Here is a 26,821-nt window from a genome sequence, read left to right as displayed (position 1 = left end):
ACAATCTAGAAAATACTAAGAACTTAGATTTTTAATCAAAATATTTATCATGCCAGAAGGTGTAAAATAAAAATGATATAAATGGGGGCATTATTTGACAGAACATTTTGTATGTGTAGAATTCTCCTATTTTTTCTGTGGTCCTAACTTGTAATAGTAAAACTCCAAACAGCTGATATGCTATTTTGCCGATATGAGACTAATCATACTTGTCATCTTGAAGGAGTTTATACAACAAATTATCTCCTTCGGCCTGTGGTTTTCACTATCCTTTCGGAAGGACTGCTTTACCTCAAAATGAAACAACCGGCCCTAAAGCCGGGAAATACAAAATTGAAGAGAGAGAGAGAGAGAGAGAGAGAGAGAGAGCTGTATACGGGAGCAAGGAAGACGGTTAGATCTTCTCTACTCAAAACCTCTACAACTTTGACAGTTTCTTCTTAAACCTTTTCGAGATGTGCTTAATCCGGGCTTGCAATTCATTTCTCTTGAAGTAATGCTGGGCATTTGACATCATAACCATTATATCATGCTTCACAGCTTCCAAGCTTCTATAATAGTCGTTCTCTAACCTCGACTGGATTAGTTCAGGGAACAATTGCACAGGAAAGCTGCAAAATATCCACAAACCAAGACATCATTATTTTCTCAAATCTTAGTTTCAGCCAAGATCGATGATAGGCAAGCATATATGTTGCGACCTTCCGCACATTCTTTCTACTTTATCAGAACTGAAATGGTTAAACCATATAATAGTGTTTCTCTACCTGTTGCAGAAATCCGCCTTCTGAACAGCTTGATTCAATTGTTGGATTGTTTGCAAGTCCTGCATCATTCACAGCATAATTAATTAATATCCTTGATGATAGAAAACAGTTTCAGAATGATTAAGTCTTTCCTAATGATAATTGGAGCTTTGAATTCTAAATCCCACAAACTAACAAGACAGGTACACGAAGTATTTGCACAAACCTTCTGTTGTAAGTTAGAAAAAATACACAGAAGCTTCTCTTTGCTTTCAGAATCAATATGGGGCTGTTCGCATGAGGATGGATCATCTACTATGGACGGTCCACGCAATTCCCAAGGACAATGCAAATGGGTTTCATCATCATTCTCATACCGAACCTCATATCTTAACCAAGGGCTATCGGGAAACTCATGTGACTTGGCCTGGCACCGAACAATTCGACCTACCCACCAAGTCCCACCTTCATCTGAAATTGAATCCCTCCACCAAACTGCGCATTCCTCCCCAGTGGTCCAGTTTCTTCCAATAGAAGCATCATACCACGTTTTCTCAACAATGAAATCATTAAAATCAATTTCAGGCAAAGTCAACTTCAATGCTTTACCAAGGATAGCAGAAGAAGGGTCTACAAATCTAAGTTTGATTTTACAGCAACTCTCCCCCGAACCAGGCAGTGAAGCATAATCGAGGCTTTCAACCTTGCAAATTTCCGCAACTTTGATGTTTTCCTTAATTGATTCCCAAGGACCCCAAGGACCCTCCTCTGAATTCTTGACTAGTTTTAGATACTCTTGATGGCCCTAACAATCACAAGCCCAAATATTAATTATCAAACAGTAAATTCTAAAGCATAAGTAACAACCAAAGGACCAGAAACCATGAATCATGGATATTAGAAATCACCTGTCTCAGGTATACAACTTCATCACCTAGCTGAGGAATATAACGGTAACCATCCTCATGTTTTGACAACATCAACCATGGCAACTTTCCAGCGGGGTTAACTAACATGCTTCGGGTTGAAGAACTTTGGCCATAGTCATTACATGAACCCTGATGACTTCTCGTAGACTTTGGTCTTTGATGAATCTGGTCACACAATTTAGCACAGGAGTCTTCTGCATCCTTTGATGTCCCCAATGTTTGATGGCCCCATCTCAACTTAGGGCTACAGCTCACAGAGTCCACCTTCCGTGAAGTTGCTTTGATCTTAAAGGTTCTTGTTCCGCGTATAGCATTGGTTGCAGCAGCGGGGAGATCCATTCCTGAATCATGATGGTCGTTGATATTTGTTGCATATTCTTTGACATTACCACCAGAACCTTCTGAATTAGTCCTGTGCTTGCAAACAAACTTCAAAGAAGTTGATCTGCCAGCACCTCCACCCACTTTCCGTACCCCAAAATTTGAATTTGGATCCATGCTTGAAGAATCGTTGGGGATTAAATCTCTAGAACTTGTGGAGTTTTGTGCAGGAAATTTAAGAGAAGCATAATCACCAGAGTGCTTTCTTCTAGCAAACTCCTCTATCTCCGGAGAACCCTCAATTCCTTTTTGTTTGTGCTCGCCCAAAGCGGGGGAATCAAATGATGAAGATACAAGGGCCTCTTCAGTATGAGAAAGCTCTCTACTTTTGAGACCATCCAGATCCTCAAATGCACGTGTTCCAGTATGTTCCTCATCCCTGCAAGGCAAGACACCTTCATAATTTTCCTTTCCCTTAATTTTTGAATGATTACAAAATTGTTCACAATTATTCTCAGGAGTAACATACCGATGGACATTATTCATCTCTTCTATATGGACATTAAAACTAGCAAGCGACCCAGTAGCTGCTTCCAATCTGACTCTGCTATCCTGGTAACTTGTGGATGCTTCCAAAGAATTCTCTGTCTTTACAGTTTCCCCAGTATCTGTCAAATCATTGGCTATGAGATTTCTTGAAAACTTTAGGTCAACCACATCCACCGAAGAGGAATCTGGATCCACAGAGCTGTTAATAATCCTGTTATCTGGAGTGATATCTTGATATCTAGAAGATGGAGACACCAAATCAGCCTGATTATTATCTTTGAGTTTTACATCCCTTGGAGCCTCTTGCTTCTTAATCTTAAAAACCAATTTCGGCATGCTTCTGACGTTTGACTGAGACGAACAAACTACATGTGGCTTCGCTATATTGATAAACCCATGTCGAGATGGTTCTTCTTTAGTATGGTTTTGTTGCATTATCTGGAAGTCCCCATCATCACTTTGAGTGTGGAATTCTTGCTGAAGAGACTCACTATTAGATGAATCATCTTCCCAATCATCTTCTCCTTCTGTAGATGTTCCAGGGTTCTGAGAAAACACAGTTCGAGCATTGCGTGCTGCTACTCGCTGGGGTCTCAATGTCTTTGCTTTAGAAGACTTCCTCTTTGAAACTTTCTGGCCACCTTTTGAATTTTTAGTTCTTTTAATCCCAGATATAATGCGATCATGCTCACCCACTCTCCTTTTCTTGACACGCCTCTCAGAAGACTCAACCTAAAGATCATTAAAATTCAATCGATGTAGGGCGAACAAAACAAAAACTGGTATAGAATCTAAAGATAGAGAGAGCATTTTTACCCTTGGTCTTTTTCTCCTTGATCGACGAAGGCCATCCTTATGACTGCATCCAGCTTCACTGTCTTCTTCGCTGCAGTCTGGATCACTAGAAGAACTGGTGCTAATATTTCCTTTCTCCCCTTCACTGGAATTTTCATCAGTAACATTATACTCCGAATCAGTATCTTCACTTACAACCTCATTTTCTGGTTCCCATAACATGGCATCAATAAAATCTGGTAGTGGTTCGATCATTCTCTCCAAATCTGGCAAAGGAGGCATCATATATTCTTGGCCTGTATTGATATCCACACCAACAGAAAATTTCATGGATGATGGACGCCATTCCATGCCCAGAGCACCAAGTCTTCGTTGCTGGTATGTACTCTGATAAGGTTCGGGGTATGGTATCATACCTATCATTTCCAATAAATTTATATGATTATGAGAAAATACTGTGAAAACTAAAAATAAATTAAGAATCCACCCAGTAGGAGCCAGAAAAATACTTGAATCACATAGAGGATCTTGAAGATTCCTCCGGTAAGTGGAAAGTTGTGTCTCCTGTAACATGGATAATATGTTCCAAAATGAAAAGATATATCGATTCAATTTCTTAATGTGCAAGTTGATGCTAACTGCAGACATGGAATAAATTCACTACAGAACAATTTAGTAATGACAAGAGCGTAGTGAGAAGATTTAACCTGATCAATAAGATATCCAAACTCATCCCGTGCAAGGGGGCGATAATCCCCAAGGAAGAACTGTAGAAGAATCACACAAACAGCCATCATAGAGGAAATTCATAACTTCAACTTGGAATCAAATAGAGGAAAGGACAAACCTACAAAACAAATTCTTACAATACCTGATCATATTCAGCATCTTTTTGAGACTCACCTTCACCTGTGTTTATTAAATATATTTGGCCAACATCGTCTGAAAGTACTATTGATGTACCATCCCTATGTAACAAAGAGAAAATGTCTCCAATATTAGCAGAAAAAGGTTAAGCATTTTAGTGTAATTAATACAATATACATGAAACAAAAATGATGGTAGTAAACATAAATCCATCTTGCTGAAAACGGGAAGAAGAGAGGGGTGAGATATTGAAGAGCTATGAGGTAGCATCAAGGCAATTAGCTTATGTCTCCTTACAAAAGTAAACCTCCACAAAGAGTAATAACTATAAAATGAGAAAACAAAATTCAACATAATTAGCTATTGTACAGCTCACTTACGCCGAAAACTTCCCATCAACCAACTTTACGTGTCCAAGTTCATATATCTTAATAGGCACGCCCTCCCATATCTAGAAACACAAAAAGAAACAACTTATGAAACAATCAGCATTAGGAGCGCAATGCAACAGAAAAGAGAACTTAACAAAGTTAGGGGATTAAGCTGAAACTCACATCCCAAACTATTGTTTGCCCATCATACCCAGCACTCATAGCAATTCGAGGATTGAAGGGATGAACATCCAAAACATAAGACTGCCAAGAGTTTAACATACAAGTACCAACAGATCAATAGATTGAAAAAAATCAAATCCAATTGAAAAGCTATTTCTTGGTGCAGAGATAAAGAATTGGATAAAGAAAAAACCTAGATGGTGTATCTGAATCAAGAGATTATAAGCATTACGATCATCAACATCTCGATTTGTTATGATATCAGACCCTACTTACCGATGCAGTGTGACCAGTTAAAGAATGTACTAAGCTACCATCAACAGCATTCCAAACACAAATTCTGCAATCTGCATAATCATTACACTTATTAAAGAGCAAAATCGAGGTTTGTATACCCTAGTACTTGAAGCGGGATTAAATAAAATATAATAAATATTACAAAAATGAAAAAAGACATGACAGTCTGTAACTTGATGGATGCGGTATCCCAAGCCAGAGCATATGGTAGTTGGAATTAGGTGCTTCCTAAAAAAGTGGCATTATTTATGTATAAATCATGGTAAGTACTCTACCCATGATAGCTGCAAGCACAAAGCGGTTATCCAGGCTCCACACAATCATGTTAACACCACGAGGGGTGGGAAGAAATCTTTGACGTGGGCCTCCTCGAGGAGGCTGAGGAGGCAGTGGGGGAGGTGGAACTTTTAGATGATATGCACGTGTCCAACGTCCAACTTTTCCCTAAAGTGAAGAGAGAATTATTTTTAAAAAATGACCTAGAAATCAGTTGTCTTGTACTCATTCACATCAAATTAGACTCCACAAAAATGTAAATAAAAATACTCATTCAAAGCAGCTCACATGGAATTTATGTGATCTTGGAACCCATATAATGGCACTGCCATCACGAGAGCAGGTAACTATGTTGTTGTGACAAAACCTGAGAATTCAAAGACTGTCTTAGCACATTCAACAAAAAAGGAATATCGTACAGATGCTACACAAGACAGCATAAGCACAATGCAGAAAATATCAAAGAAAAATCATTTCAGACATATACCAGGAATTTTTGAACTTCCCATTAGTCTCCTCCTTGACCGAGTCAGAAAATGAAGACTTTGAAGGAATGACACAACCACTGCATAGGAAAGCAGAAAAGATTACATGAAAAAGTTTGAAAAAAATGAGAAGAAAAATTTCTAATAACAACAATAAACAAAAATCTGTTGTCAGAAAGAACCTGAGAGAAACAAAAGAAACGATGGAACAAAAGAAAACAAGAAATTTCAAATGAGACTTCACAAGACATTTATTTACTCAATTATCTATGTGGAGTTTAGGAGCAATGTAGGTCTATGTGGTTTAAGCAAATATAGTGTGCACTGTCAGACACTGCCACCCAAAGCCGGTGGCTGTGAGCAAATATTGCCACATTGCCACAGAACCAAGTGACAGCTCATAGGTCACACAGTGCCTCTATTAGGAACCTCCGTTCCATCTATCAAAACATCTCACGTATAGAGGTGAGCTTATTCAGCCAAACTTACCATTCTCCTTAAAATTACCAATTTGGTAAAGTTTGGTGCTCTTTTTATGTGTTCTAGTTCCACATGCGGTGAGCTTTGGATTTGTAATACACTGGGACATTGGAAAAACTGAGAAAACTGATTTAAAATTGACCAAATTTCAGCCAATTTCTGGAAATTTCAACACTTTCAGAGAAACAATGCAGCAAATATTTTATAAAAAACTAAACCAAGATGTTGGCAAAATGGCATAATTTCATCTTTCTCCAGCATCGTACCCAGTGCACAAGGCTCCCGCTTTACGCAGGGTCTGGGAGAGGTGAATGTCGGCTAGCCTTACCCCCATTTATTTTTAAGACATTGGGACAACAAACCTGAATTGGACATAATTCACGTCATTCTCATGGCCCGCCAGTACATCCATCTCATGTATTGGTTGTTCTGAGTTATCAGTATTAGATTTTAAAGCATTCCAGACCTGCAAGTAGTTTGGTTTTGGTAAAATATCCAACTTCACATGTGACAAAAGTCAACCAATGCAAGCAAATCAAAAGGCAGCTGTGCACTAATCATATGAACTAATGTAAAAATTCCATGGTTAAACATACCCTTGCAAAAGTGTCAGAGCTACCAGTGACAAAAACAGTCCCATTGGCATTGTAAGCACAACAAAGTATTTGATGGCTCTGTGGACCATTGCTCGAGGAGGATCCAGTGATTGTAATAGCATTGCTCTTCCCTGCAAGTAAACATCACTTGATGTAAGTCCCATCACCCAAGTAAGGCAACAGTGTCAGAAGCATTATCTAACCAGTTGAAGTCTCTGAAGGTTTTGGCATGTATATTCGCAGCGGGCATTGGGAGGACCTAGCATCCCAGATTCGACAAGTCCCATCATCTGATGACCTACAAATGTCATTAACTCAGGATACAACCAGGGAAAGGGGAAAAATCTCAAAGAGCAATAACTCCAAGAATTGAACTTACGATAGAAGTTGGTAAACAGCACTAAGCCTGGGACTAAAAGCAATAGCAGTCACAGCCCCAGTATGCCCCTGAAGAACTGAAATTGGAAATCCATCTGGCAAACGCCACTGCATGTAAAATAACTATTCACTGGCTGATACATAAGAAAAGAAGCCAAACTGACATGTTAAATGGTAGGGTATACATACAACTCGAATGGAAAAGTCATTTGAAGCAGATGCCACCAAAGCATTGTTCGAACTTACAGCCAAGTCAGTAATGTCTCCCTTTGATTCATAGAAAAAGAAAAGTAGATCATATAATACAGTATAACAAATGAAGCCCCCAAACAGGGAGGGAGGGAGGGAGGAGGAGAGGGGGGGTGTTTGGGGGATAGAGGGTGAGAGAAAGAAAGAGTTTGTAGATTATTAAGTCAACAATCTTAACTCACTTCATGTCCACGACAGCTAGCCAAGCAAAGTGCAGTTTCCATTGACCATATCTTCACAAGCCGATCATCTGCACCCGTGATAACATATCTCCCGGACCGATCAAAAATGGCTACATGATAAAAGTATTGGTCATATTTTTTGCAAAAAGTTCATAGTAATACAAATTCCCAAATTCATATACAAAGTGCAACATGTAAATGTAATTATGTATTATGGAACACATGGAGATATTATCAGTAGATGGAACCAGAAAATGTATATTTTAATTTTTAAGACAAAAATGAGAACAATTTAGAACTACAAGTACATCAGTTTTGACTTTATATTCCATTGGCTTAAAACTCCCTACAAATACAAAAAGGAAAATGCTTGGATAGTGTCTATATTATCTGTATTTATTATTATTTATCCTTATCCCATACAATGTTGACTTCCATGGAAACAAACATTAATTTAGCATACCCTTAAGAAATCAAACTCCCAGAAAATAATTGTTTCATCCAATTCTAGTTAAGAAGTGAGCCATAGCACAGCAGACAGCATTATGATGCCCCCAGAAAATAAATTGTTTAATTCAATTCTAGTTAAGAAGTGAGCCATACCACAGTAGACAGCATTACGGTGCCCCCGTAGCTTCTTTTTGTTGTTCATCTTCTGCACCATAGTTGATGGTTTAGCAATCGCATAACATGCAGAGCGAATGGATGGAGCTCGATGATGCTTTGCAAAACCTCCTCCAATTTCCCTTAAACTAAGGCCATGAATTTGATCAGCCTGCATGTAAGGCCAACGCAGGTGAGCTGGCAGGGGCTTAACTCTCTCATTTTCCTTATTCCTATCACCTGCAAAAAAAGGAAATAAAAATTGCAGAAATAAGTAACATATGAAGAAACCTAATGTCTGGAAACTGAAAAGATACATGGTAGTGAAAAAGAAAAAGTCTTGAAGCAGCCTACAAATTTATCTAAGTGAGGGTTCTACTGTGGTAAAAGACCCAAAAAAGTATTTGAGCCAAACCTAAGCAGTTACATGCATAGGATTACCAAGCAGCATAGTATTAGGTATGATACACATTCCTTTGAGCAGGAAAGACAGAACTTTCAAAGATGCAGTCGGTTAAGAGGGGTCTTATAGGTGTTACACAAACATAACATGTTAAATAACTGTTATGTCCCAGGCAGTCAAAGAAAAGGTACGGCAGAAATCTCTATCGAAGTTGTCATATTTATCTACAGCAGAGTAGTTGAATGCTAATATTTCTTAAAAGGACATCGTGAGGAAGGATATTTACCACTGTAAATCAAGACAATTTACAACTGACCAAAGATTTGTATAGCAGAGATTTCATCCTCTAAACAATCATACCGCCATAATTATGCATTACTCATCTTTTCAAGTAATTTATTAGTAATGCAGAAGATTTCAATAAAGAAATGGTTTAATTCCAAGTACACTTTTTCCAATCTATCCACATGCAGAAAAAAAACCAATCGAGAATCAGAGATATATAAAATATGAAACGTAAAATATCACATACTATCCAGAAGCGAGAAGGAATCAGTTCCCAGTAATGTAGGGACATCAGCTGCATTCAGAGTACTTCTTCCAACCTTGCCATGTAAAGGAGTGGCTATACTCAGTAGCAGTTGCCTTAGAAGCTTTACCAAGTGATCTCTCTCTATATGAGGATACCTATACATCATACAGAAGCTAATCACTAAAAACCCAGCATAGGAAATAAAATGACTAGGCCAACCTATACAGTATAGAAAGAAAACAAAGGAATGCAATAAGAAAACCGGTGCACCCTGATCATTTTTTCCAACATGTAGAATTCAGGTTAATGCTCAGTTCTTCTGTTCAGATACCATAGAACTTGTTTGTTTACCACTACTGCCAAAAGTTTAAGCAACTATTTCATATTCTAACACGACCCAGTACATTTCCTCTTTTACGTATCAGATGCCAATTGTCTGTTCGACTGGACATGGATTGAGGACCAAAGCTTAGGGTTAGGGCACCAATACCAGACAAGGGATGTCGGCATGTAATGTGAGGCTTGGGTGTGTGTTTTGCTACATGTATTACACATTTATTAAGTGACTACTGTTAAAACTTAAAACATATATCTTCTGTAATAAGAGGACACTGGACGCATTACATAACACCAATTCTAACAAGAACAAAATCTATGCTTGGCATTGAGCTCTTCGTATGAGTGTTGGACAAACTAAGGAAAATATGTACCTTTCAACCAAGTTGCTGTAACTCAATGGGAAAGAGGTAGCATCCTCATTATTGTCACTTCCTATTCCGCTCCTTGAAAACCAAGCATGAAACCTTCTAGGTAGAAGCTGATGTTCCAGAAGATCATTCCCAAACTGTTCGAAAGTCCTCTGGCATGGCCCAAGAGACAGAAAATGCATAATCAAAAAATAAACCTCTCTAATGTCTATATCGACTCCAGCCTCGACAACATGACCTGTATCCCTCTCTTCTTTCCCAAACTGAGCCTTCTCATTTAACCTATTCAAAATGCTTGGAGGTGCCATAGCAAAAGAAGTTGCACCACCAGACAAAGTACACTTCCGAGGATCCATTACTTGAGTACAACCTGAAACATTAAAAACCAACCATTAAACAAAGTTGATGAATATGAATGGCATCTGCGGACTATCTGAAAGATTCTAAATATATTCCACAAAAACGAACAGAAAGCTAGCACCCCAGAAAAACTTTCCCAACCAAGGTATATGATCAAATGATATCTGCTTAAAATATCAGCAAAATTTTTGAACGGTGAAAGTATAATACCTAGTCAGTGTGGAACGAAATGAAGCACACACTATATATCCATAAAATTAATTAACACTGCTGGTCAATGTGACTGAATATTGAAACACACTAATGGGAACAAATTTATTACCAGGGGCAAGAAAATACAGAGAGCCTGACAGAGCAATTACCCAGATCTGAACAAAGGTAGTTATTACGAATAAATGCTACAAATTTACTCCATAACATTTCCATACTACTTAAGTTGTACGTTTTGTACTATACAAAACATCATGTGTGGTGAATGATATATAAGTAGCCTACAGAAGCCATATAACACCTAGAGGAATTTCTTTTTGTTTTCTTAGTAAATTACTTAGTAGACCACCAGCTATTGAACTGACCTTCACCGTTGTTCCCAAGGGGAGGATGTGCCACTAGGCCCAAAAGCTGTTGGAAACTAGAGCAACTTTAATGTCCTCAAAAAGGAAATGCCAGCGTGGAGTGCAATTTTTGTCCCTTTCACTCAACTTATTGCAAACCAAGCTAACCCTTAATGGGGAAGCGGAAACCCTTTTATTTTCTTCCTATAGCAAGGCAAAAAGGTTTGGCGTTAATGATAAGGTTGCTCCATTATGAACCAAATATAGGGTTCGAAAGGGAAATAACCTCTCTACAAAAGGGGTAAGGCTATGTATATGCTAGACATAACCGTCCCCAGGCCCCAGAATGAGAGGACTCTCATGCATTGGTTTTCCCTTTTATTCATTTTGACTGCTAAGCAGCTACGAATATGAGTCATTACTTTTCTAAAAGTTCAAGCAACATTTTAGGTGAGTTAGAAACCATGACATGCCTGCACAATCTAAGCCTGAATTGGTAAAAAGGCTATTGAGTCAAACGACTCAAACCCAACTGTTCTCAAGCCAGCCTGCTGCTATAACTTGGATGAGCTCAAACAAGTTAGACCTGGATAGAGACAAAAAGTGCAAGAAAAGAAAAGGCTTGAACTGCCAACCCAAAATTGTTAAGATATAATAATGCATTCAACAATTCATTAGCAGTTTCCGTGCAACTTTCTCTAAATTATGCGGTTCTCTACTAAATAGCCAAAGATGGATGCACCGCTATAACTCTTCCAATTATACGAAGTTTTAACTGCAGGACCATCCTTTTTCTTTCTTTTTTGACTTTTCGTGAAATTAACTCCGTAAAAACAAAAACAGCTAAAGGTGGGTGCTTCATATAACGGATGACTTCATTAGCTTCCATTAGCTAACATATACGAACAAACAAACAAACAAACATATAACGGATGACTTCATTAGCTTCCATAACTGGAGATCGTTCTCTATTCAATTCTCATGCCCTCCGTTAATCAATCAGTAAATGGGACTCGTTCATTTAAATATGTAATTGAAAAGAAGTAGAAGAGACAGCACGTAAACGGAAACCAGCCAAACAAATTGAGAAATGCACGCTGCATCAAGATTTTGTGTTCATGAGCTCACAGCGTATTATCATTATTCGTACTAATCATTAGGCATTAAGTTGAAACAGCATAAGTAGAAAACCATATGAATAAACGTGTGCATTGTAGAAACCTCTGAATTTGGTTCAACAAAGTAAAAGAGGGGCAGAGAAGTTGACTGCAACTGAAGAGGCTGCCGAACCCATTTAACGGAAACCTGAAACACAAACATTAAAATTCCAAAACTTGAGTCACATGTGCATCAATCTCGCAACATTTTGGTTCGGAGCGACAAGCGCCTGAAAATCATGTGTTTTGGATTATCTAATAAATCATTAGTGCTTAATTACAGTTCCATAACGGGTAAACTAAAGCTTAATCACATCCGAGGAGGAGCTTAATTACCTTAAAGGAAATCAGAAAGTGCAGTTGCTGACTTGCTGACACAGGAAAAACCTGAAACTGGGTTTTAGGTTTCCGAGGCAGGAGAAGAGGTTGCTGTCCCACGTCCGATCGTCCGACGACCGCCTTCCGATTTTCAAGTTATAATTCTAAATCTTAACCGTACGGGGTTTAGTCGAGTTTCTAGTTTGTATGGATTTCGGTGATTGTCGTAGAGGATTCAGGGATGCTCTGCTCTGCTCATTCATGGAGGACGAATCCTATTAATTCTCCGAAATCTGCCTCGATTAATTAATGAATTAAATGCGTTAATTTAGTTTCCTTATTTGTTTTTATTTTTACTTTTCTATGTAGAGAAAAAGCGATTCGGTATGTGCGCGCTCAATTTTTTTATTTTTTATTTTTTATTTTCTCTCTCGGGAAAAAGTACTTTTCTGTTTTTATTTCTTTGAGTTATTATACAAAATAGTTTCTAATATTTGCATGATCAATAGAAATGGTTTCTGAGAAACTTTTTGGGCAATTTTCAAAATTTTGTAACTCAATCGTTTCTTAACCAAATTCAACCCATAATATATCAAAATGAAGATAGCCTGAAAGATGATTGGTTCGCGGGATGGAAAACTTGTCGGAAACTAGTAAACTTTAAACGTTCATAATTTCTTCAATACTCAACGAAATCGAGTGATTCAAAAACGAAAATCATACTTTATAATGAGACGAAGAGAATGGTACCTTTTTCGAAGGCTAACTCCCTGTGGTTTGGTCGGACAATGGCTCGAAAATGGCTACCCATTTTCGAGTTAGCCACTTTCGAGCAGTTTTCCAACCAAACCATAGAGAGTTAGAAGTCAAGAAAGATGAAATTCTCTTCTTCTCGTCGAGAAGTATGTTTTTTGTTTTTGAATCACTCGATTTCATTGAGTATTGAAGAAGTTATGAACGTTTAAAGTTTACTTAGTTTCTGGCGAGTTTTCCAGTTTTCCCGCGGACCAGTCATCTTTCAGGCTATTTTCCGGCCATCGCCGGCAATCATTGGGCTTCCAAATATATAACCTTGTTCTACACTTTCTTATCTTTATTTTGATATATTATAGGTTGAATTTGGTTAAGAATCGATTGAGTTACGAAGCTTTAAAAATTGCCTAAAGAGTTTTTAACAGAATGATCAAATGGTGGACAATCTTGGTATGTGCGCTCTCAATTATTTTTTTTTTATTTTCTCAAACAGGAAAAGTACTTTTCTGTTTTTATTTTACATTCCAGTTATTTTTTCTTCGAAAGGCAAAATGAGATAATACCAAAAAGAGAAATACACAGACAACATTCTGGTTAAAATTCAGTTAATGTGATTTTTTTGCATCCCCACCTTACGTAATGAACTCATTCCCCCATTGTATAATGTATTTTCACAGTAAAAAATTTGTAATTGAAACCATTCAATCTCTTAATCTTCATTTGAAGATCATTTCAACAAAAAATCATTCACATCGGAATCGTTTAATCATCTAAATATATTAAATAAATCAACAGTTCATTATAAATATGCTATTTGGTATCTACATCGTTGAACATTTGAATGATTAAACGATGTTTGTTTTGAATGATTTTTTTCAAAGTTGATTTTCAAAAAACAATTAAGAGATTGAATAGTTTCGATTATGAAATATTTATGATGAATATATGTTATAAGTGGATAAATAAGCTTATTTAAGGAAAATGCAATAATTATCCTTTTTTTCATCAACTGGGAGATAGTAATTAGAAATTCGAAGTTGATACCTCTTCTGATATCAAAATTTAAACTTGTAATCTCATCAATGCGCACGGTTGATACCTCATTTTTCACATCCAACCTGTGCATGACAAACCCTGTCGTCTATCACTAAATCCTTCAATTGCTTAGGGATTACTAATCCTACTTAATATCTATTAAGATCTATACGTGTGAACAACGAGAGTAGGCAAATCTCATGTATGCGCATTGTATTTGCAATTTACGAAACATAAAAGAAAGAAAAAAATCCTAATAGATCAATATCAAAATACAAACGTAGTACAATTTCAGCTCCATTCATTTCAGCTAACTGATCTCATCAGACTCCCAATACAGTTCTGCAATGATGGCATGCCATGTCGAATAATCTTGAAAATTTTAACAAAACACTCTTGGTACTATTCACTTTTAACGAAAAATCACATTTTTACCTTTAACTGGCACTATTCACTATACCTTTAAAAAGGGTTTTTCGTTAAAAGATAAATTTTTTTAGACTTTTCGTTAGTTTTCCTAATAATCTTATCTACTCAAGCTAAGCTCCAAACAGAGTCCGAGCTACAACAAAAGAGTAAATGGAACCTAGGTTCAGCAAGGTAAAATGTAGACAAATCTTGGCAGATGGCGCTGCTGCGGTTGATGAAGCAACCAATGATGTACTCCCAAGAAAAGCTCGAAACGACCTTCAATAGAAACATGTTATTTCCATAGTTGAGTGGCTTCCCACTCACTGATATTTCAAATGGCATCAATGAATCGGATGTCAAAAGAAATGGGATTAATCTGCCACACATTTATGTTTGCGTATTCCTCTAAACATTGTTTCAGTTGGGCTTCACTGTATCCCTGTTCAAAAGCAAACATTCCACAAGGCTTAAGACAAAATAGATAGAAGTTCGAACATGATTATATAATTATATTTATCACTTTCAAGTTTTGTACTAGTTGTTTGACATGATAAGCAGTGCAGTTGGATTTGCATTAGATCCACTTATATAGGTTGGCATTCAATTATTTATCTGAACATCGTTCACAAGATGCTTAAAGTTGAGTTGCAAAAACTAACCTTCCTAGAAATCAGATTTAGTGCATGTGCATAGCTCACATCCTGCTTGCCCGTCGTCTCAGACTCATCTCGCAAAATTGAATAGATATCTCCAATAGGATCCAGACCAGATTTCTGGCGATCATCTGAGTACAAAGAGAACTTCGACATATGCATCAGCCTTAATGCCTCATCCACATCAGATTGAGCCACAGTTTCAGAATGTCGGAGTCTTGCTATTGCCTGTAAGCAAAAGAAGTTAGTTTGTCTGTTGCGTGATCAACACACCCTGTAAAGTATAAACATCTATTGCTTCCTTCTTCAGATGAGCATTTCCGAGTAACCCATCCAACAAACCAAGAAAATCTATTTATCTATAATACCCAAAAAAGCATACTAGATTTCCATGATAGATAATTCTTCCTCTACTTATGGACGCAGTTTCTTGAGCAACCCATAAAATGGGTAAAAGATGGTACAAACAATACTGCTACATATTACCTTTTTACAATTCCAACCTAAACATCTGACCCACTCCATACACAGAAAGGTTCCGCTTAAATACGCACCATTTAGGTCGTAACACTCTTAAATTGGGTGGCTTTCCCTCTGCCTGATGAAGATGGCAGAACCCAAACCCTATGCCTATGTAGGTGGCTTGAAACCATCAATTTTGCCACCTCAGTCAACTTTGATGCTCTGTATATATTGTTGTATCATTTCTTGCCATCTCATTCTATTGTGATACACAGCATATATTTGCGGAACCACATTTATTTAAATGAAAAAATGAAAGGCAGGACTTACAGCTGATATTCGAAGAATGCTGAGCAGAGTTCTCACAGTTGTATAGGAATGGGGTGCATTCGATTTAGCTTCTTCTTGCCGAATGCTAGAGTAGGCACTAGCAATATACTCCTCAAGTTCCTGTGGGACTGAAGGAGACAATCTTCTCACTGCAGAAATATATGCCCTGAAAAAAATCATAAAAGAAAGGATCTTATCAGAAAGTACCACTAATCAGCAGACTTGAAAACAAGGATTTAAGTAGCTTTACAAATTACAAGTTCTATACAGAAAAATCATACTCGTTTGCATGGAAAAGTGATCAATAGAAAGACTAAAACAAAAGAGAAGATCCCAAAATCGGTACTACTGAGCTTTCCATGGTAAAAGTGATGAGAAATTTACCGAATAACAGATGGCTCAAGTGGAGTGAAACCAAGAGCCGGAGATTCTTTATTCTGATGAACATAGACAACATGCCTAGCCATCTCAAGATCACTATCCATATCTGCTCGATCCAGGATTAACCATAAAAGATCAAATCTTGACAAAAGGGCCGGTGGAAGATTAATGTTTTCAGCAGGAGTTCTACGTAGGTCATATCTCCCCCTTCAAGAATATATATAAAACTACAGTAAGAGTTTGCAGAGATTTTACACAGAAGGTTAGCTTCCAGCAGTGGAAAAGGCACCACATAATTAGAGCAATATGATTTAGAAGAGAAGTGACAAGGAGTAATGCCCTATATGAACCAGATTAAAAATAAGTAGAAAGATTTTTACCATGCTGGATTAGCTGCAGCAAGAACAGCAGTTCTTGCATTCAAGGACGTAGTGATCCCAGCCTTGGCAATGCTGACAGTCTGCTGCTCCATAACTTCATGTATGGCTGTACGATCTAATTCATCCATCTTATCAAACTCGTCAATAGCACATATTCCCATATCCGCTAGCACCTGAAATGAGTTAATACTTCCACAATTCAACATCCAGAAACACACAAAAAATAATCATAAAGAAAGCCTAATAGAGAACTATGGGGAGTCTGATCTAATTAGGGATTATACAGTGAATTGGTTATGGATTGACTCCTGAAAACTGGTTAGGTTTTACTTCCCCTCTTCACTTTCTAGCTATTGCTTCTGCATCAAAGGCACACACTGGTATGATGCAATAAAAGTTTAACATTAAGAACTCTCGAGTATTATGCATTTATTTGGCAAAAAGTTTAACATTAAGAACTCTCGAATATATGGAGTGCAAGTTCAGTGCAAATGGAGGCCAAAACGAGTTAGGGGTGAGGATCGGAGATCAAGAAATACCAAAGAGCGACCGTTTTCGTTACCTAGGATCTATCTTGCAAAAGAACGGAGAATTAGATGGAGATCTCAACCATAGAATACAAGCTGGATGGATGAAGTGGAAGAGTGCATCCGGCGTGTTGTGTGACCGCCGTATGCCACTGAAGCTCAAGGGAAAATTTTATAGGACGGCAATAAGGCCGGCAATGCTGTATGGCACAGAATGTTGGGCGGTGAAACATCAACACGTACACAAAATGGGTGTAGCGGAGATGAGGATGCTTCGTTGGATGTGTGGGCACACGAGAAAGGATAAGATTAGGAATGAGGATATCCGGGGTAAAGTAGGAGTAGCCGAAATTGAAGGAAAGATGAGAGAAAATCAGTTACGGTGGTTTGGACATGTGCAAAGAAGGCCTACTGACGCTCCGATTAGAAGATGCGACTATGGGACAGAGGTTCAGGGCCGAAGGGGTAGAGGAAGACCTAGGAAAACTTTGGAAGAGACTCTAAGAAAAGACTTAGAGTACTTGGATCTAACGAAGGACATGACACAGGATCGAGCACAATGGCGTTCTAAGATTCATATAGCCGATCCCACTCAGTGACTTGGATTTTCCAAGTCTCAAACCAAGAAGTTTTCCTCACTCGGGAAATTAAGGGAACACTACCCCAACCTACATGCTCCACTCAGAAAGCTTCAACATACAAGCTTCAACAAAAGAAAATTCAAAGAACTTAGCGAAGAAGGCTTTGGTGTATTTAACACAATGCGTTGAAATGAAGGAAAACTTATTTATTGATATCCCCGATAAGCTACAAATATGTACATATACATGAGTCAAAATAAACACACAAGAGGGAGCCTTCACAAAGGTTGCTTAGGAGAAGTCTCAGCAGTCGGTAGAGCCCCAGAAAGAGAAGGCACCGGAGGGGGATCATTTGGAGCCTCAGTACTGGACAGAACCCTAGAAGGAGGAGGCATCAGAGGTTGATCATTTGGAGCTTCATTACGCGGTACAGCCCCAGAAGACGAAGGCAATAAATGCCTTTGGAACAAACCCACAAATCTCTGATGATCAAGTAAAACCTGACCATCAGTTTCCTTCATCTGGTCAAGCTTCCTCTTCATGTTTGTAGCATAGTCATGTGCGAGCCGGTGCAACTGTTTATTCTCATGCTTGAGCCCTCTAATCTCCTGTTTGAGACTCATCACTTCAGCCGCCAATGATTCAACTTGGCGGGTTCGAGCAAATAGGCGTTGTGCCATATTAGACACAGAACCTGCACTCTGAACACTGAGAGCCAGCGAATCCTTAACAGCTAACTCATCAGACCGTTTGGAAAGTAGTCTGTTATCTTTGGGAGTGAGAAGGTTCCTGGCCACCACCGCAGCGGTCATATCATTCTTCATCACGGAATCCCCAACGGTAAGAGGACCAGTTGGGGAGACGAAGGATGGGCGCCATATGTTGTCTGGAGAAGGCGGGGCTGCCTCTTCAACAAGGTTCAAGTCAAAACGACGGTCGGAGGGGCCAGACATTTTCAAAGGTGTTGAAGAGAGAAGAGGTCGGACAAATCAAGATCTTAGAAGTGCAAGAATGAAGCTTCTACTGGTGGAGATTCAAGTGTGCTTTGGAACTTAATGCCAGCCCCTATAAAAATCTGCACTCGACGGAGCTTCAGAAATCAAAGAGGCGCCTGCTCAGAAATCGAAGAGGCGTTTGCTTTCTCAAAAGTTGGGCTGCTTAGAGATCACGAGGGTTGATCTCAGAAATCGAAGAGCCGTTTGCTTTCTCAAAAGTTGGGCTGCTCAAAGACCACGAAGGCCGATCTCAGAAATCGAAGAGGCGCTCGCTTTCTCAAAAGCTGGGCTCCCTAGAGACCACGAGGGCCGATCTCAGAAATCGAAGCGGCACCTACTTTTCCAGCCTTGTCAGCACCTGTCACACGCACACTCAGCTTTGCGGAAATTATGGGCATTCTGTCAAAGACTTCTGGGGAAGTAGAAAACACATGAATCTTACTGTTCAATCACCCACTTCCCACACGCAACAATAGCTCATGGGTACCACAGATAACTTTGCCAAAGTTCTCTGCCAAAGTTGAGCACGTGAAGCTTGCAGCTCCCACTACATCGCTCTGACCAAGAAGGGTAAAAGAATAGCAAAGAAACAGCACTAACAAAGTTTAGACCCATAAATTTTGAAGGTCTAGCTACCATATTATTACCCACAAGGGTAAAGGAACAGTACCACTGCTGGATAATTGGAAAGTCCATGTATGTCAACCTCTGTGCTTCGTGGCAAGGTAGACTAGCAAACATGCCCAACCTTTACTCACATTCGAGAAAACACTCCCAATAAGATTGCTTGCTCCAAAATCGAAGAGGCACCGTCCTCCGAATCTAAAGAGCCAGACTCCCAACATGACTACTTTCTTAAAAATCGAAGAGAGGGTAAAGGAACAGTACCATTGCTGGATAATTGGAAAGTCCCTGTGTGTCAACCTCTGTGCTTCGTGGCAAGGTAGACTAGCAAACATGCCCAACCTTTACTCACATTCGAGAAAACACTCCCAACAAGATTGCTTGCTCCAAAATCGAAGAGGCACCGCCCTCCGAATCTCGAGAGCCACTCTCCCAACATGATTACTTTCTCAAAAATCGAAGAGACACTGCTCCCCGAATCTTGAGAGCCAGACCCCCAGCATGATTGCTTTCTCAAAAATCGGTGAGGCACCGTTCTCCGAATCAATCGAAGAGGCGCTCGCTTTCTCAAAAGCTGGGCTGCTCAGAGACCACGAGGGCCGATCTCAGAAATCAAAGAGGCACCTACTTTTCTAGCCTTGTCAGCACCTGTCACACGCACACTCAGCTTTGCAGAAATTATGGGCATTCTGTCGAAGACTTCTGGTGAAGTAGAAAGCACATGAATCTTACTGTTCAATCACCCACTTCCCACACGCAACAATAACTCATGGGTACCACAGATCACTTTGCCAAAGTTCTCTGCCAAAGTTGAGCACGTGAAGCTTGTAGCTCCCACTACATCGCTCTGACCAAGAAAGGTAAAAGAATAGCAAAGAAACAGCACTAACAAAGTTTAGACCCATAAATTTTGAAGGTCTAGCTACCATATTATTACCCACAAGGGTAAAGGAACAGTACCACTGCTGGATAATTGGAAAGTCCCTGTGTGTCAACCTCTGTGCTTCGTGGCAAGGTAGACTAGCAAACATGCCCAACCTTTACTCACATTCGAGAAAACAGTCCCAACAAGATTGCTTGCTCCAAAATCGAAGAGGCACCGTCCTCCGAATCTCGAGAGCCAGACTCCCAACATGACTACTTTCTCAAAATCGAAGAGAGGGTAAAGGAACAGTACCATTGCTGGATAATTGGAAAGTCCCTATGTGTCAACCTTTGTGCTTCGTGGCAAGGTAGACTAGCAAACATGTCCAACCTTTACTCACATTCGAGACAACACTCCCAACAAGATTGCTTGCTCCAAAATCGAAGAGGCACCGCCCTCCGAATCTCGAGAGCCAGACTCCCAACATGATTACTTCCTCAAAAATCGAAGAGACACTGCTCTCCGAATCTCGAGAGTCAGACCCCCAACATGATTGCTTTCTCAAAAATCGAAGAGGCATCGTTCTCCGAATCTCGAGAGCCAGATACCACAGACCACTTTTTCAAAGTGCTCTGACAGAGTTAAAACATGTGAAACTGGCAGCTCCCACTACCGTGCTATGACCAAGCAGGGTAAAGGAATAGCATTACTACTTGTTGTTAGGGAGACTCCTATATATGTCGACCTCCATCCCCAACGGACAGGCAGACCTGCAAAAATGCTCAACCCTTCATCATATCTGAGAGGGCACTCCCAACAAAGCCTTTCGAAATATTCAGCTTTCTTTCCCCCCGATAATACCTCTGCAAACAAGCTATACTAGAGCAAGAATATCTCATATCATCAGGGTTAAAAGCAAGAGTATCCCATATCATGCTTTTTTCCTGTTTTTTCTTTTGACCTTGTTTTTACCTGCAAGACAAGGAGAAAGAGAGCAATCAGTCAGCACTTGGAATCAAGCTTCCAGCCAGGAACTGACTGCCTGGAACCCCTTACCTGATTACTTACCTGGCATTGCTCTCGAGTACTCATCTTCAACATCTTATGTTTCCAGGGAAGATTCCGCATCTGCTTGAGGAACAGATAGGGCAAGTGCGAAGGATACAAGGAAGCATGTGGAGACAAGCGTAACAGCACACGTGCCGATACATCCATTACTCTGTCAAAAGCAAAAGTATCCCATATCAGCAGGGTGGAACGTACTCTAGATTTGATGGACTTGTTTTGACCCTCAAATTCTTCAGTCGGCCTTATACTCTGGAGGAAACCAGAAAACCCTCCAGCTCAGTTCAAGAATAAGCCTGTGGAAAGTTACTTCTTCAAAAGCAAAAGTATCTCATATCATCTCTTCTCATTTTTCTTCTCTTTATCCTTCATGCTGCTGCAAGATGGGGAGAAGGTGAACAATCAGTCGGAGCTCTGATTGCTTACCTTGTCTGTCACCTCTTTCAGCAGACCCCCTAGCTCGGCGACTTGGGGGACTCCTACTACATGGTTTGTATCGCGCTTGACCAAGCCTGAAACTACAAGTAAGCTTCAAGTGAAATTGATACATTACCTTGTGCATCTCCACCAGTTAAAGATACCACCCCTGGATGGAGGAAGAGTACTTCCAGAGAAGATGCCACATCTACCTATGAGACAGATAAGGCAAGTCAAGACGACACCACACTCCGATACTTAGAAGTTTCGTGATTACGAGATCATTCTCCCACAATATTTCCTAATGTCATTTGTACTAAATCATTCACTCGTACTCACTAAAGGAGAGCTTGAACCTATGTACTTGTGTAAACCCTTCACAATTAATGAGAACTCTTCTATTCCGTGGACGTAGCCAATCTGGGTGAACCACGTACATCTTGTGTTTGCTTTCCTATCTCTATCCATTTATTTACTTATCCACACTAATGACCGGAGCAATCTAGCGAAGATCACAAAAAGCGACCGTTTTCGTTACCTATGATCTATCTTGCAAGAGAACGGAGAATTAGATGGAGATCTCAACCATAGAATATGAGCTGGATGGAAAGAGTGCATCCGGCGTGTTGTGTGACCGTCGTAGGCCACTGAAGCTCAAGGGAAAATTTTATAGGACGGCAATAAGGCCAGCGATGTTGTATGGCAGAGAATGTTGGGTGGTGAAGCATCAACACGTACACAAAATGGGTGTAGCGGAGATGAGGATGCTTCGTGGGATGTGTGGGCACACGAGAAAGGATAAAATTGGGAATGAGGATATCCGAGGTACAGTAGGAGTAGCCGAAATTGTAGGAAAGATGAGAGAAAATCGGCTCTGGTGATTTGGACATGTGCAAAGAAGGCCGACTGACGCTCCGGTTCGAAGATGTGACTACGGGACAGAGGTTTAGGGCCGAAGGGGTAGAGGAAGACCTAGGAAAACTTTGGAAGAGACTCTAAGAAAAGACTTAGAGTACTTGGATCTAACGGAGGACATGACACAAAACCGAGCGCAATGGCGTTCTAGGATTCATATAGCCGACCCCACTTAGTGGGAAAAGGCTTTGTTGTTGTTGTTGTTGTTGTTGTTCCACTCATACAACATGGAAAAATAAACATATATATATATATATAACTGAAAGGAGCATTTGTATCTCACCAATGCTCCTCCTTCCAGGACCATTTCATTTGTGACGGGATCTTTCTGAACAGCAGCAGTTAGACCAACTCCACTGCTTCCTTTGCCAGTTGTATATACTCCCCTGGGTGCTACATTAATTATGTGTTTGAGAAGCTGGCTCTTTGCAACTCCAGGATCACCCATCAGACAAATATGTAAATCTCCTCTAATCTGCATTTGGAAGGAGAATGTATTATGAACTCTTGTGGTCCTATCGTGCAAATGATAAAACATGCTATGACTGGTCTACTTTATCACAGACATGATATGAGCTTTGGAAATTATCCTAAAAATAGAACATTTGGCTTGGGAATCCCATCTTATAAAGGAAGGAGACAAATTGCAAACTGAAACTTAATTGACATAACCATTAACCAGTGACCAGGACATGTAAGTGCCAGGTCAGGAAGCTGCAATAGAGGGAAGGAAGAAGGGAAGACTGCTGATCTTTCACTTCAATGTAGAGGATACATCCAAATGATACCCATAATCTTGTGAATAAAAATTCTCAGAAGGATAAGCAAAATTCAATTTAACAATGTGTAATTGAGTCAGATGGCATCTGGTAACATTGAGAACTTACCTTCATTCCATCTTTTAGTTTCCTGTGAGGAGCGCCCACTAGGAGCAGAAGCAGAGCCTTTTTGATATCTTCATGCCCGTATATTTCAGGTGCCAAAGATCGAGCCAGCTTTTCATATATGTTACCATCCTCAGCCAAACGTGCAACTTGTTCTTCCTCATCTCCTATAAGTTCATAACTGTGGCATAACTCAAGTTAGTACACAACACTTTTTTTCACCTAAGAATTAAAGAGGTTTATCAATGTAAGTAAAAAGAACAATACGTTTAGCAAAAATTGTACCACAAGCACCAGATAAACCCTATGTTAAGAGTTGAAAAGATGGGAACAATATATAGTACAAGATTTGTACGAAAAGTAATTTAGTCAATTACACAAGTATCGATGATTTTGTTGACTGAGAACTGATAAACGAAATGCATAAACCGATGACAAAATTGTACTGAACATGGAATAGTGGCTTACTCTTCATATTTTTTCTTAGTATGTGTGATGGACATGGCTTCTAAGTAAGTATCAGCAACTAAGCCAGCCCGCATTGCTCTGAAACCAGTATAAGGAATAGGAAGAAAAATCCCAGATAGTTTCACAACATCACCCGGAGCTACCTAATGGTGTTGAGGAAGAGGCGCATGCAAATTCAAAGAAAATAGTTATAATCAGTTAAGTAGAAGCAGGATGTCATCGCTTCCTGCAGTCATGTGAAGCGGAAGCCCCCCTGTCTACCCCATTGCAAGGGATTCATTCAAAACTGTAAGTTTAAGTTTAAAATACTTTATGATAATTAACATAGAAGTATTCAACCTTTCTTGTGAGTTCACCCCGGAAGTGAACGGTCATTGTCCGTGGAATATGGCCTTTTGGAACATCTTCAGACAACTCTTGTATCTTTGCCTGAAATTGAACCACATCTAACTATATCACAGAAGAGGATGATAAACGCTACTGTTGAAAAAAATTAATGCAAAACCATATTCTAATACAGCTGTCCCCGTGTTATTAAATAATTGTGACTAAATCGGCATAAGGTACCTCCTGAAATTTCAAGAACTTTGATGCCCTGAGTTGAAGAATAAGGTTCCCCTTTGTTCTATTTGTTATACAACGCCTGGATGGGCATTCAAAAAGTGGCATAAAGACTCGGGCAGTTACTTCCTGTTAGGCACAAAAAGAATTCATTAGTCAACAAAAGTGGCTTTAAAGAAACTAGGCACAAGGATAGGCGCAGTGGCATTGAATAAATTATCCTCCAAAAGGGAGAGAAATAAGAAGGTTTGAAATATGTTGAGTATGTATGGGTTTGTAGCTAGCAACAAATGTTTCAAAATACGCTGAATACCCAAACTGTATTATGGCTTAGTGGCAATCAAATGGCTGAACATAAGGATTGTGTCTAAGTACCTGGTAAATCTCAAAACCACATTCTTCACATGTATAGACAGCTACCTGCATCAATGGCTTAACATCTGAACACCGCGTCACAATACCTGATATCCTTACAAGCTGACCAATATGTGAAGCCTTGACCTCCCTAATTGCATATGGCTTCACCTTTCCACTTGAAGATGCTCTTATGTAAACTTCACTAGAATACATATGAAAAAACACTAGTAAATTCAAACATCATAGAAAGCTTCACTACAAATGGAAGTTGAAGCATATGAAACTTATTAATAAACTACAACCGAAGACATGGAATAGATGTAAAAGAAAGTTACCAATATGAATCTGAGATAAACCTCTGTTGAACTTACATCGTACCAGCATATTTTCAAAACATATACTGCAAACCAAACTAGCTAATACCTTTAACAAAATCGACGTTCATTTACTAATGAGTCATGAATAACAAACTACTAAACACAATAGTTAAACCCGAAACAGGAGGTGTATCAGTGTGACCACACAATTCAGTGAATTCACACATTTAGACCGAAATTTCATTCAAACAAGCACAACCGGAATTAGGATTTTGCTTTGAACTCACAAGTAGCGCTTGATTTCAGGAGGCATCTTCTGGTGTGGATCCGGACCATCCATATTCTCTGGTCCATCATCAGACCTTTGAGTCATGAGTATGTCATGATCATCATCTGTAAATGCCTCTGTGGGCTCCGGCATAAGCTCATCAATAGCATCAGCAAAAATACCAATATAACGCCGAGTATTTTCTTGAACTCGATTGCGGAATTCTTCATCCAATTCTGCGTACTGCATAACACAAATTAACAATTGATTTCGTATAAGAAAATCAACAACTCATTCACAAATAATAATAATAATAATAATTAGGTCTTTGCAACAAAATCCCAAAAGGCATAGGCGGAACTCACACTAAACAAGTCCTCAATATCAATCTCGATAGCTCGAAATTTGCGGTTTGCAACTTGTTGCTGAAAAGTAAAAAACATTTAGATATTGCTGCTGAATAGTCAAATAATTCAGAAAAAATGAATCCGGCATTCAATCCAACGGCAAATTAGGGTTTTCAGACCGTACTATCAAAGCTTACAAGAAAATGTGGTAAAGAAGAAGAGGGATACTCACAAGGATGCGCATGTATTTGGGTTCGCCATTCGAATCGGGAAAGTTGGAAAGAAAATCCTTGGCGAGCTCTGTCAAAAATAAAAATGAAAAATAACAAATATTAAATCGAGTATTGACGGAGGATAGAGAGAGAGAGAGAGAGAGAGATCGGTAGACGAAAACTGACCTTTTTCAGCGCTGAAGTCGATGTCCTTCATGGTTGCCGGCAATTGGAGAGAGGGGGAGAGCAAGAGACACACAGACTGAAAAGTAAATGAGAGCTCAGATTTGGCGGCAAAAGACGGATACAGGCGAAGGTTTTGGCGGGAAAATAAGGGGAGGGTAATTTCTTTTCATTGAGCTGGGCCAAGGCCGTAAAAGAAGGCCCATTAGTAGGGCCGGCCCAAGCTCCAAGTAATCGGTTCAACCGTTCAAGATTAATTGAAGAGAGATGAGAGTCAAAAAGAATATAATTTTTTATAATTGAGTTGTCTTGACTCTTGTGTTTGTTTACAAGCAATTTGGCCTTGCCTTGTGTTATATAGTGAACAATATCCGGAAAGTTATGGGTTCATTTGAAAGTAGTTTTAAAATATCTGAAAGTGTTTTTAGTGAAAATGATTTTGGAACCAATTTAGTAAAAATACAAGTAAATCATGAAAAATCACTTTAGTAT

The 26,821-nt window shown here is 39.3% G+C and overlaps 2 protein-coding genes across 2 annotated transcripts; both read right to left on the bottom strand.

Annotated features, from left to right (window-relative positions):
• Positions 1-60: 60 nt before the first annotated feature.
• On the bottom strand, positions 61-12,660 carry LOC126615131 (uncharacterized). Its single transcript, XM_050282883.1, has 26 exons — positions 12,357-12,660; positions 12,085-12,168; positions 9,953-10,319; positions 9,243-9,397; positions 8,308-8,547; positions 7,705-7,814; positions 7,463-7,540; positions 7,275-7,381; positions 7,099-7,193; positions 6,896-7,026; positions 6,662-6,765; positions 5,822-5,899; positions 5,623-5,701; positions 5,334-5,502; positions 5,038-5,108; positions 4,762-4,842; positions 4,588-4,658; positions 4,212-4,308; positions 4,048-4,107; positions 3,850-3,904; positions 3,362-3,756; positions 2,526-3,277; positions 1,655-2,435; positions 973-1,551; positions 768-826; positions 61-611 (listed from the first exon to the last, which is right to left on the bottom strand). The coding sequence occupies exons 3-26, from the start codon at positions 10,303-10,305 to the stop codon at positions 419-421; spliced, it is 4,893 nt and encodes a 1,630-aa protein (XP_050138840.1). The 5' UTR covers positions 10,306-10,319; positions 12,085-12,168; positions 12,357-12,660; the 3' UTR covers positions 61-418.
• A 1,747-nt stretch (positions 12,661-14,407) lies between these two features.
• LOC126615135 (DNA replication licensing factor MCM7-like) lies at positions 14,408-26,465 on the bottom strand. Its single transcript, XM_050282888.1, has 15 exons — positions 26,333-26,465; positions 26,167-26,234; positions 25,953-26,012; positions 25,607-25,830; positions 25,021-25,204; positions 24,652-24,774; positions 24,424-24,513; positions 24,085-24,227; positions 23,620-23,797; positions 23,016-23,207; positions 16,744-16,916; positions 16,367-16,570; positions 15,983-16,148; positions 15,197-15,418; positions 14,408-14,976 (listed from the first exon to the last, which is right to left on the bottom strand). Exons 1-15 carry the CDS (start codon positions 26,361-26,363, stop codon positions 14,869-14,871), a joined length of 2,166 nt encoding a protein of 721 aa, XP_050138845.1. The 5' UTR covers positions 26,364-26,465; the 3' UTR covers positions 14,408-14,868.
• Positions 26,466-26,821: the final 356 nt, after the last annotated feature.

This window comes from Malus sylvestris, chromosome 3 (assembly GCF_916048215.2).
Source record: "Malus sylvestris chromosome 3, drMalSylv7.2, whole genome shotgun sequence".
In the NCBI taxonomy this organism is placed as follows: domain Eukaryota; kingdom Viridiplantae; phylum Streptophyta; class Magnoliopsida; order Rosales; family Rosaceae; genus Malus; species Malus sylvestris.
This window is presented reverse-complemented; position numbering and strand designations above follow the sequence as displayed.

Excerpts from the sequence above, each read along its gene's own strand:
- LOC126615131 (XM_050282883.1), bottom strand. The coding sequence starts at position 10,305 with ATGGATCCTCGGAAGTGTACTTTGTCTGGTGGTGCAACTTCTTTTGCT. Across the intron at positions 4,659-4,761 it reads GGCAAACAATAGTTTGGGAT|ATATGGGAGGGCGTGCCTAT; the intron begins GTGAGTTTCAGC and ends TTGTGTTTCTAG. Across the intron at positions 3,905-4,047 it reads TTGGATATCTTATTGATCAG|GAGACACAACTTTCCACTTA; the intron begins GTTAAATCTTCT and ends TCCATGTTACAG.
- LOC126615135 (XM_050282888.1), bottom strand. The coding sequence starts at position 26,363 with ATGAAGGACATCGACTTCAGCGCTGAAAAAG. Across the intron at positions 25,205-25,606 it reads CCTGAAATCAAGCGCTACTT|TGAAGTTTACATAAGAGCAT; the intron begins GTGAGTTCAAAG and ends TATGTATTCTAG. Across the intron at positions 24,775-25,020 it reads GTGGTTTTGAGATTTACCAG|GAAGTAACTGCCCGAGTCTT; the intron begins GTACTTAGACAC and ends TGTGCCTAACAG.